This window comes from Fukomys damarensis, unplaced genomic scaffold (assembly GCF_012274545.1).
Source record: "Fukomys damarensis isolate Sample0158 unplaced genomic scaffold, DMR_v1.0_HiC HiC_scaffold_5, whole genome shotgun sequence".
Classification (NCBI taxonomy): domain Eukaryota; kingdom Metazoa; phylum Chordata; class Mammalia; order Rodentia; family Bathyergidae; genus Fukomys; species Fukomys damarensis.
The window spans coordinates 33602606-33615443 of NW_022900917.1; the positions used below are offsets into that span (position 1 = coordinate 33602606).

The 12838-nt window shown below is 34.4% G+C and overlaps 1 protein-coding gene across 2 annotated transcripts in view; it reads right to left on the reverse strand.

Moving 5' to 3' along the window:
• Window positions 1–8113: 8113 nt before the first annotated feature.
• Window positions 8114–12838, reverse strand: part of Pkia (cAMP-dependent protein kinase inhibitor alpha) — a 98046-nt gene continuing 93321 nt past the window's right edge. For both annotated transcript variants that reach the window (XM_010611270.3, XM_010611269.3), the window contains one exon: window positions 8114–11541. In XM_010611270.3, coding sequence (XP_010609572.1) covers window positions 11462–11541 — 80 coding nt within the window. In that variant the 3' untranslated portion in view covers window positions 8114–11461. The remainder of the gene's footprint in view (window positions 11542–12838) is intronic.

Here is a 12838-nt window from a genome sequence, read left to right on the forward strand (position 1 = left end):
TCTTTGCCCCAGTGTTATTTATGCATTCCTCCTTTCCCACTTTGCCTTGTACTCTCGATTCTTGTGCAGTACCTAGAGGTTATTTCCATACTTGAAATAAACAAATTTTAGCAGCTTAGGAATGGAGCTTCTTTCCTCTTTTTCTCTTTTTCTCACATAAAGCTGTGTAGTGGTAATACTAACTATCCACAATGTACTAAACAGAAGATTAAGGAAAGGATTTATAGTTGGGAGATGGTAAACAGCTGTGTATTCTTGAGTATTATAAGAGTGATGAATAGATCAAATAGAAAGGTGTGGTGCATGAGTAAGAGAGAAATTTAGTGAGGCACAATCTAAGTGAGGAAGCTCAAAAAATGGGTGGAACCAGGCAGTTGGTCCGGGCGGGAGGAAGACAAGTTAAAGAGGAAGTCAACTATATTTGAATATTGTCATATTGAATCACAAAAGGAGGAGACAGATGGTCATGCTTTCTTTTCCTCAACTGTAAATGCTGTCTTTGCAAAGTCAGACTCATTCAAACTATTCTTGTAAGGGTTAGAAGTAAAATAATGAACTGTTCTGGGAACAGAGGCACAAAACAACACCGTAAAGCAATTGCAATTCCAACAAAGTATGGCCAAGTATGGCTAGGTGTGGAATACATCTAGAAGTTCTTTGCTCAGAATATACTGTAGCATGGGGCTCAACTACAAAAAACTTTTATGTGTTCTTAAACTGACCGGAGTTAAGCTATGTCTTAATTGGTAACCATCCCTTAACTAATCCAGTGAGGAAGCACTTATTGAAGATACCAAACTCATATTTGCTTAGTAAATGCATCTTAAATCTCATAAATCTGAGGAAGACAAATGTTGACAACAAGTAATGCTGTGTCAATACAATTTAGTTTATGAGGTCAGATCATGGTGTGGTAATGAGAAGAACTGGAGCAAAATTGAGAAAGAAAAAAAGCCATACACGTGAGGCTTGTATTGAAACCTGTTCAGCAGAAAATTAAAATCTTTCTTGCTGCCTTCAGAGAATTACCAGCCAGATAGATATATAGATAGATAGATCTGTAATCAAAGTTTCTAGAATATTGGACTATTTAGATCCTTGATCTGGAGTTATTTGAATGTGTTCATTATAGGAAAACTCATAAAATTACACATGCATGTGAAAATATTTATTATACTTTGAGACAAAGTTTAAAAAGTATTGATGCTTGGTATTCACTCTAATATAAAATAAAAATCTATAAAGGTTGAACTCAGTTCTTAATGTGTTTAAAAGTACACGTACTCCAGGTGATCCTGACAGGTAACCAACATTGAGAATTATTGAGAATGCTACACTGTACACCCCTATCTCTCAAAAGTGAATCCTTTTCCTGATTAATCCCTAGAGAGCAGAGTATTATGTACGGTGTTTTGTGGTAGCCAAAACATTGAAAATTTAGGTAGTCTGAATTGAGATATATATATAAAACATACCTTGGATTTTGAAAAATTGGAACTGAAGAAATATTAGTAATTTAAGAAATAAGTGTTTTAATATATTAGATTATTTTACTGTTTTGTTTTTAATGTGGATGCTAGAGAATCTGAAACTCTACAGTTGGCTTCTAATGTTCTTCTATTGGACAAATGAATGGGAATTGTTATCAGACAAGATGTGCGTGTGTTTCAGTCCTGCCTTTGCAACACAAAACTACAAGACTTTGGACAACCACTTTGTTTGGGTCTCAGTTTGATCATTTATAGGGTGGTAAGTATTTCTTTATTTTAGAGTAATTGTGAGAAATAGAGGTAATGCAACCTAGCACCTGGTACATGTTCAGAATTAATATTACCTAGAGAAGAGGTGCAGAGTCTTTTACCCTCTTCATGTGCTGCTATATAAAGTCAATTGTCTCTTGAACTCCATGTTGTCAGCAGAGAAAGTGGTGTCTTTAAAACCTGAGTGGATTAAGGTATGAGTAGAAAGTAGGAGTAAAGAACAGCAGCAGCTACATTACCACATTCTTCGTTGCTTCTTAATGTTGACTTCATAATGTTGGAATAAGTGCTATGCCTACTTTAATCTCCATCCCCTAACATACCTTCAAAACTTAACAGTCACTTTCAGAATTCTTCTGCTTCTATATTAAGCTTCTTGGCATAGGCCTACCTGTGGCTCAGGGTTCTTCTTGTGCCTTGATGTCCTTGACTGATGTCTAGGAGCTGGCCTGGAAGCTACTACTGAACTATGTCAGGCACACCCTCCAGACCTCTGGGATTTTCCCCAGCTCCTGTGTCTTCCAGCTTCTCCTCCATAGGGTTTTAGATTTCTAGTATCAACTTGGCCCAACATGTCTCCCTTGATATAACACAATACTGTGTTTTACTAACTTGCGTTTTTTTAAAAATATGATACTATCTTTTCCTGGGTGTGTATTTTAGTTTGGGCCATTGTACACAATGGCTAATTTCTCGTTTGCAGAAAACAATTTTTTTAAAGAAATAATTTCAGACTATGCTGCTCCATGATATTTCCTACTGAGTGATATTTTCCCTCCAGAATCTGCAAAAAATTTTCCATATTCATCTATTTTCATTAATGCAGATATTAATTACAGATATATATGTACTTGTGTTGACATTTCCATGAAGTGAATACACTTTAATGAGCTTTAAGATTTTCCTGTTATGGGGTCGGGGATTTAGCTCAGCGGTTCGTTGGCCTTCCTAGCAAGCGCAAGGACCTGAGTTCAATCCCGGGTACCAAAAAAAAAAAAAAAAAAAGATTTTCCTTTTATGTATGTAGAATGACTTACGAATCTCACCTAAAACATAGAAATGGTTGAAAATTATTCCAAACATTTACTTATAATGTTTTAAGAATATTAAAATTTATTTCAGAACCTGTACAAAGACTTTTTTTCTGTTCTCCATTATGTTTCCTTCTGTCTCCTTATGGCCTTTAAATGATTAAAACCAAAAGATTATATTATTCTTAGACATCCCACTTCTATTGTTTTCTCAACCTCCCTCTAATTCTTAGCTGTCAATTATGCATGTTGGCTTAAACATTTTAATGAGAACAATTTTGTCTGCTTCAGTCACTGCCTGGTTTATCCTCAACAAAGAATGACTATGTCATTAAACTTTTGTGCAAATCATTTTTTCTTCTTGTTATTCTATCCTATATATCTATTCTTTGAATTTGATATTACAAAAGGCCTTGAAATTAGCTGAGCAAAATGTAAATTCCAAAAAGAGTAGAATTAGAGAAAAAAAAATCCATATAAGAAGGGATGAAGTAGTAATGTGGGAAAGCTGTGAATACCGATGGGAAAAACTGTGATCCTCATCATATATTTCAATTTCTCTTGTTGAAAACCAACTATTTCTATTGTTGGATTTGTGTGTTTTTTTATTTCACCTTCTCTACTGCTGTACCTAGTAAAAAGACTTAAAGAAGTTGTGGTTTTTCTATAAAACGGAATATTACTCAGCCATAAAGAACGAGAAAATAGATTCATTCATAGGAAAATGGATACATATTGAAGATATACTCCTAAGTGAAATAAATAAGTTACACATGTGTAAATACCGAATAGTTTCCCTGGTGTAAATAATCTGCAACAATGCATAAGATTCTAATAAGATTACTGACATTTAGAAATGGGAGGAAAGAAGCTAAAGGTGTAGGGAAGGTGGGATGGGTAGGGGAAGAGTAAAAAGGGAAAAGAAAAAAATGTGAGACAATGAAAAGATGAAAATAAAGTGTTTGTAGATGGGGAGGGGAGGAGGGAGTGAAGGGAGGGCAGAGGTAAGGGGAAAAAATGAGAATCAAGACTTGTCATGTAGAGGTACAAGATCCCAACAATGAATGTAACTGCACTGTATCCCTAAAATGTACCAAAAAACTCAATTAAAGCTGACAAAAAAAAAGAAACAAAGCAGATGGACACCTATTTGGAAAAAATCAAAAAAAAAAAAAAAAAGAGACTTAACACTTAAATGTTCAGTTCTATTTCCTAACCCATTTGATGATTACTGGATTTTATTTAAGACTGTATAAGAAGGCAGGTGATGTTTAATGTCTCACTCCCTAGGCATAGGGAGTTTTCTTAAAACTCATGGTTATGTATTATTTTTATGAATTTCAAATAGTATGTAGGATAAGAGAACACTGAGAAATTCACAACAAACACACCATCTTTTTTAAGTGATGTATACAATGACTCATGGCAGCTCAAATGCAAACAAAGAAGAAGTCACCTACATCATTAACTTGGCCAGTCTTATGTCTTTCTCAGAGTCAAAAAGCACACAGTGCTACTTTAGTCTTGTTAGATTTCCAATGTTAATTTCATTACTAGTGTTATCCAAAAGATAGCAATATTTAGAAAATAAAGACTTTATGGCTCTATACAGAAATATTAATGTATTTTCTATGTCCCTTTCTATTATTTTTCTCTTTTTTTTATAAATTTCTGACAATGAGATTCATCATATTCTTATCACAACTCCATTTATTTAGGTTATTAAAGTGTATTTTAGTAAAAAATGTTAGAAAACTACAGTATATCATTGTTCAGGATTCTGAAAAGACTTCTTGAACATTTTCTCTAATATGTTACTTTGGCCAAGAGAATAAAATAAAACCATTTTCTCTTATGTAATTTTCAGCCAATTTGAGACAGCTCATGGTATGGAATTCCAAATAGTATCTTTACCGGGGTCATTATTTAGGTTGATGGCTTACTCTGATTTGCTCATTTGTTTATATACTGTCCTTTGAACATTTCTGTAAATTATACCAAATTTGGTTGTGTATGTACAGAAAATATATGGGACTCAGATTTTAAACTAATCTATTGCATAAAAAGAAGGTGATAGGATTCAAGTCTTTATTATCTGCAGTACAATATTCTCAAGACTTCACTACTGTCAACCACCAACTTTATCTCTGAATTACATTTTTGCCTAACTGATTTATACGTAACTTGTCTTTTAAATTTATTATGATCTTTATGAGAGCAGACATCATCCACTTACAAACATCTGCTGAGTGTCTGATAGGTAATGAGGATACAAAGATGGGCAAAGTGGGATTCTGCACTCAAGTGTAATAAACACACATGTGAACACACAGCTGTGATAAAGCCAGGTCTACTTCCTAAGTTTTAGGGAGCAAGCAGTACAGAACAGCTAATTTCCTACAGTGAGATTTAGGAATGGAGATGCAAGTCAAAAATGACTTTAAAGCAAAAAATGCAATGCTATGTAGTGTTAAAGCAATTACAAGAACTTGCCGATATACTTGAAGAAGCTTTTAGAACCAGGAAAAAGCTAACATATACCAAGGAGTTATTTAAAAACTAAGTGTGTATAATGTTTTGCCTGGCTAAAGTTAAGGATTTTCTAATTAGAAGAGTGAAGTAATCAAGTTCAAGTATTATAAAAATACATCTGGTTGTAAGGTAAATGGGAAGAATGCCAGATGAGACAGGTTCCAGGGAGCAAGCTTTGCTTTATGCTAGAGACATGGTAGTTTAAAGGGTTGAAGTATAGACAAAAAGAAGTAGCTTTCAGAAATAGGGAAGAATTAGAATTGATGAACTAAAAAATAAATTGGAAGAGGATGTAGTTAAGAAAGCTCTAAGAATTTTGATTTAAGCTTATTTCCTAATCAAAGCTAGCATACATCAAACGTGGTATATAAAGAGAAGTTTGAAAATATAATGGTATATGGTTTTTAGTGTTGAAACATTGAATTTTAAGGTATTTTGGAGATATGCATGTTCACCTAATCAAAAGTTCATGTGATCAGGAATGACCCGTGTGCTGGAGATGAGAATATGAGATCCAACATAGTAAATGTGGTGGTTGATGGTGTGCAAGTGGAAGAGGTAAAGGGAATTAGAAAAGAAAAATAAAAATGAAATCTCAGGGAACCACAATACAGGTATTTATTGGGGAAGTAGAGAAGAAAAACTCAAGAGGAGCAAAGAGTTGTCAGAGCAAAGGGAATAAGTCACTAAATAACTTAAATAGCTAAACAACAACATGGGGGAAAAGGTAGATAAATGAAGCATTTTAAAAGATCTATGGTGAAGTAGGTTAAATGTCATTGAGGTAGCTAATAAAAATATATCAATTATCCATCATATTGGCAATGGGTTTTGATATATTAGTTTAGGCCTAATTTAGAGAAATGAGACTGGGATTATTGCCTGTTTGTGACTGTTGTTGAGAGAAATTAGTAGCAATCATCCCAAATTAAAATGGAATGTAGAACACTATCACAAAATATCAGCTGTCTCTACATGGCCATATTCCACATTGGTACCCGTATATGTGGCAAATGTCCTTTTGAACAAATGAGTACTGTAGGATCTGAGGATATTGCCAAAAACTATGGAGAGATTGTAGGTATAGATTAAGGACATAGCCATATATTATAGAAGATACTATCCTAAAAAGAAAAATAAATATATATATTTAATATTATATAAATATATTGTGATATATGAATATAACATACTATATAAAATAAAAATATAAATACAAAATGTACATCATCCGTAAGACATTATTATGAAGCTAGGCTGTCATCTTTATATCAATTACAATTATAAAAACACCAAATTTGATTTTATGTGAAGTTTGAGTCCTCTGTTCACTGAGTTCTTTAATTTCCAAATTGGATAGAGTTTTGGTGAAAATTACTGAGGTAATGTGGTGTCACAATGAGAAAAGTCAGGTTGCAGAACTCAAAAAGTCAGACTGCAGAAGAGTAAAAACTGTAAGCTCAAAAACAAGGATACACATTACATTACTATTTTAAGAAACTTAAGCATTACAGGAGAACATGAAAATGAGCACATTTGAGGAAAAGGCCATAGTCAGAAGCAAGTTATGTTAAGACATTGGATGTTAAAATCAGTCTGAGCCAGGAAGTGGTAAGTTTCCTCTTTTCCCACAGACGAAGGGAGAGAGGGAGAGAGGGAGGGAGAGAGAGACAATGGAGAGCAGGAGAGAGGGAAAGAGGAAGGAAGGGGAAGAGGGGAGAGGGGAGAGAAAACATAATGAATGAGCACTGAAAAACTTTTTAGAGTCATCCATTAGACAGTTAGGACAAGGGAAACAGTTTGAATCATCTTCATTGAGCAGAGATAGAAAAACAAGAAAGTACTTGAGGGCACTGCGGAGAAAAATTAACAGTGGATTTTAGACCTAGATAGTTGTAACAAATGAACAAGAACTAATAACGTTAGAAATTCTACAATTGTTTCATTGGCTTATTTAATGTTTGTCCCAAATCCCTATGTAGCGTTTTATCCCTGTAAATTAGTTACGATGAATTTTAACATTACCATCCTTTTTTGTCCTTTTGGCTTAAGACTTTGCCTGGACTCAGGTTGAGCAGTGTTTGATGCATATTTTCTCTTGGGTGTCACCTTGGTCTCTGCTTGATCTTTACTTTATATGTTTTTAAAAATCATGACAAAAAAGAGGGCAACACTAAGAAAAAAGAAGTCCAACTCTCTTTGCTCCTCTATCTCAAAATGCTATGCTTGATACAATAAAACCATTTGCATCTCTGAGGGCTGCATTCTGTTGCCGACTCCCTTGAAAGCTGTGGTAGGCTTCTAGGATAGATCCAAGTTCCTAAGAAGTAGGGGTGAAGGGAGGCTGAAAAAGTTATTAAAGTTAAATGGGGAGTTACTTGAAAAACAAGAGAGTGTTTGTATACGAACGTATGTATGGATAGGTGACCAAAGAGTGGATGTTTAAACCTTTCAGGGGACTCTGATAAGCATCCGTTTTTCTCCAGATTGGAAATGACCTTCCTGCTGACAAGTGAGAAGCATGAGTATGATATTGGGGTTTAGAATCTAGTACAAGGGAGGTTCTAGTGAGTCTAGAATGTGGGCTGCCAGAGTGAAATGGAGATGAAAATGATCGGAAAAGGCCAGACAAGTGAAGCTGAAGGGCTGAGTGTGTATGTTCACTGTAGAACGGCTGAGGCTTTGATTTTTTCCTTTATCACCTGCAGCACTTTACCCAGCACCGAGTATATAGTATATTCAATAAACACTCTTAATAGACTGTGTACATTTCAGAAAAATGTGTTACTTTTAATATCAATTATGTGAGCATGCAACATTGCTAAATACAAAAGTCATACAAGCTCACAAATGACTTCAGAGACTGCCACTCTTAATGAAAGAACAATTTAGGGCTTCTTAAGACATCATAAATTATAGATCTTTCCTATTTTCACTTAATGACTATACAATTTCTCCTTAATATTACAGGTTTCACTCAGAAGCACTGCTGCCCAGCAGTTGCATTTCTTTACCAATTATTTTCTCTCTGAGGAGACCAAGCAATATTGTTCATCTTTTAAAATGGCTCAGTACCACAATCTCTGAGTAAGACTCAGGCATAAGACATTTATAATGGGCTTCTCTAGAGAGTATCATTTCACCTAGAAATTACAGGCTATGATTCTGTTGTTGACTGGAAAAACATTTCTACAAACTTCAAATTAAATATATATTGGCATGGGATACTTACATGATAAAAAGTAAAGTTGACAAGTTTACATATTGCGAATGACTCAGAAACTGAAATTTACATGTTTTAGGTAATTAAGCAAAAGGAGTAGCATAGAACATAAGCAATCTGAACCATGCTAAGTTTATAGACCACTGCCAGAAATATATCTTCTGGGAAGCATATCTTCCAAAATAAATCATAATTTTTTTTAAGTACAGTTTCTAGGATTTAGTTATGTGTATGTCATATGCATACAGGTAACCTTAATAAGAAATGATTTCCTTCTGGGACTCAGTTTCTTTCTCTGGAATGTGGAGGCTAAGTCCATTACAAGAAATTATCTTCCAGGTAAACAGTCTTTGTAACTGGCTTTAATTTTATGGCATGTGCTACGGAAAGCTTCTTGAAGACAGACAGATAGGATTCAAATATTAATTTCATCAGTTCTTAGATTTTTATGTTTAGAAAAATTATGCCTTTTTGAATACTAATTTTCTAATATGTGAAATCAGATAAATCACTCTAATTGAATTGTTTTGGAAGAAATGTGAGAAAATGTACTGCAAAGTGATTACCATAGGGATAGTTTGTTAGGTGACATCTACTATCGATTGTCAAATCATTGCCTTAGTTTCTTATCCTTTCCTTCTCTCCTTAAAATTCAGCTAGGTATTATTTTGTAAAATAAAAGGGCATCCAAGTAAAATCTAAAAAATATTGTATACTTTTGCTAAGCAAACTTTATAGGATGTGGATGTCTTAGAAAGTCGATTTGTATCTTCCCAGCTTGGGATGACTCTGAGTTTTAATATCCCAGAAAAGTAGCAGTAAGAGGTCAAACTAAATCAAAAGCTCCATATGACTTCACAATTTAGCACTAATTGTATATTCAAAGACAAGCTTGGCACTACATGCATTAATAATAGTGTATCATATCTGAATATAAACCTTTCACATATACTCAGCACTGATTCTAAACTTTACAAAATTACATGAAATCAGTCTGGAACTCCACACTTTTAAGTAAGAAGAAACTTTAGATTCAGAAGAAAGCTATCAAGATAGTAAATGAATACTAGGCAAGCCAATTTTGTAGGATGGATGTTTGAAACAGATCATAAGAGATTGTCTAGAATAATCCCAGGAACTTATATTCATATTTGAGAATCTATTAATAGATAGATTTGTTTACATTTTTACTGGGCATTTTGACCCCTAATAGGTTAAATAAGAAGTAATTTAAAATTTAATCAGTTTTCTTTCTGTTCTCAGAAAGACACACATTGTTATCTTTTTGGGGGGTAGGGGTGGGGCAACATCTGATTTAGAACCAAATTAGACTCATGCCCTTATCTGAGACAGTGAAAAGTACTGTAAAGGGAGATGTGAACAGACTTACCTTTCATCCTGTCTGTAACTAGAGAGAAAGGCTGAGTTCCTGGCATAATCATATAGATTACCTGTTGAAATGCTGATCTACCTACATTACCTGGAACTGTTTGTAAGCCCTCAAGGACAGCTAAATGGGCTCTTTATTGAAAAAAGGTTTCCTGTTATCTGTTATTTGTCCAGTAATTCATAAACCACTTGTATATTCCTGGTTCCTTATTTATTACCACTGACAAATGATTTCATAATACTGACCAGAGGGATTACACAGCTCACAGAAAGTTTCTATAAAATAATCATGATGTTAAAACACAGCATAAGTCACCAACAGTATTAGTGAAATTTTGTTAGCTTCTAATGGTGGTAATTACAATGCAGTTCACACTAATTATAGTAAAAGTTTACAAACATTAAAAAGTGCTTAATAACATTTCGATTGGCTAGGGCTGAAAAACACGACACAAGGGCTTTACTTTTATGATTGGTATCCACGTGATTGCATGATCACTTTTTTCTTCCTTCTCAGCCTGGTGGAGGCAAATTTTTCTCCAAATTTAAATAGTGTCATACAGTATTTTAGGAAATGTGATATTACAGAACAAAATATTTCCAGTTCTCAGGATTATCTTGGCTTTCCTTATCTATCTTTTCAATTCCTCCAGATTTTCATAACAAACAGTATTAGATGGGAGAAATGTCCCCCTTGGGCCCAAAAGAAAATTGACAGATTAAATTCCAGTCTGTACAGACACCAAACAGGCTGAATTCAAGTGATATTCACATTAATGGATATTTTCAAATGTCTGTATAACAAAGCAAAGGAATCTTGATGAATCTGTTAGATTTAATTCATCAATATACAATGAGCAAGAGGAAATATTACATTTTTAAAAATGTGTTCTGTTCTGTGCACACCACCACACCATGAAAAAAAGTAGACAGCCCTTTAAAAAATGAGTGGTATAAAAATTCACAGTAATGTAAATAATTTTTGCTTTCAATAAGCGATCAAAGGGGGCAGTGCTGAGCATCTATACTGTATAATACAAAACAGTGTAAATAACACCACAGTAACACACAGATACGTAATGCTAAAAACAGTGCTTTCTGGATGTTTCTTTTACTGGGTAAATACTTGAGCCAGAGATATTTAAACTCTGGGCTTCAACCAACCCTTTGCAATTAGACACAATTAAATCCTCTGACATTGTGAGGGGCCAGATGCTACAGGAATCATCATCTAGGTCAGAGCTACTCTCTACAAGCATTTCATCACATGGTCAAGTGAAAGGATCCATACAGAGATGACATCCAAACACAAGCCACATGATTTCAACCATTACTAATGACGGAGGTAGAGAAAAGTCTGTCTGCAGCTACAGCCTCTGCCCCTATTTTTAATATAACGAGCAGGTTCCTGTGATGCAGCGCAGCCATTTTCTTTTTCCCCTTTTCGCTCATGGAAACACATTCATTCCAGCAATGCCTGGAGATCTGCCATGTCATCAGGTGTTGTTGAAGGTCAGAGTGGGGAGTTAGCTTTCAGATTTTGCTGCTTCTCCCTGGGCTTCCCCACTTTGTTCTGTTGAATTTCTCTGTGCATCATCTTCTCCTTCTGTTAGAAAAAAATTTTAAAAAAGGATAAAGGTAAAATAAAATGGCTTATATTTGCCAGTTCTCAGTATATCTTATTGGAAACTCCCAATTTTCTCAAAAAGTCTAAAGTCTTCATAGAGACAAGTGTAATTTCTTGGTAGCCCGTTCACCATCAGGAAAAACACAAGTTTTTCAAAGCTTGGTGTATTCTGTGAAAGTAAGACAGTGTGACCCAAAAACTACATAACATCTGAATTTTCAGGGTGAGAAATGACCAGCTAAGCTTTTGATATTTAGCTAGGAAATCTCATGGCCAAGTCATGGCATTTAAATAGTTTTACAGGTTGCAGAAATCAGTAGTGTCTTAAAACAGAAACCAAAGGTAGGAGAATGTTTGCCTTTTGATATTTTATTTAAAGCAATATTTTTAAACCATACCTTCTGTTCTTTCTAGCACTTAAGGATACATCAGTTGATTTCTTATTAGTTCAAATTGAAGACACTAATGTAAGAACAAAGGAGACTATGGTAGGTGGTCACTCTCTTATCTAGTAGTTATAGTGGCTTCTGGTCTGTCGTAGAGAACCTATGTACAATTCTAATAAAACTACCCTGAGAAGTGCACCTACAGAAGCAGTCTTAGCCAGGGACAGTAAAGAGTGAAACTGAACAATGTTTTTATGCCACACTAGGTTGCTTTATATGAGTATGAGCAACAGACACTTCTTGACACAAAAATTAAAATATTTACATGAGTCAATTGATTCGTGAGCAACCTGTGCTTGTTTTGGCAGCCCATAGACTAAAATTGACTCCTGAGCAACCAATATAGCTTGGTGGACAAAATATTTTGGAATTTTGAGATAACGTAAATTATGTCCTATTTACAAATAGTCTGTTATAGTAATTCAATGGATCAAGATAAGTACACTGGCCCATTTTCTGCACTGTAATACTGTGAGATAACTTACTCTTCACTCCTACAATATACACACAAAACATACCACCATATTCTAGTGATAGTAAGACTATGGAAATTTATATAGTGTTTCTACATAAAAATCATATTCTGTTCTAAAGCAGATATGACCGGGCATTATATGCCATTTTCTTACATTATTTATTTATGTTTAAATTAATTCTATTGATACATTTAAGGTATCCAATATTTTGAAAATTCATCATTGGAAATTTGCACCTTTAAATAATCTATCTTGGTTCTTATTTTTTTTCCCATCCCCTTGCCCTTGGCTAATGAACAGGCTCCTAAAATGTACAAATAGAACAAATCTAAGATATACATGCAGTAGGAACTG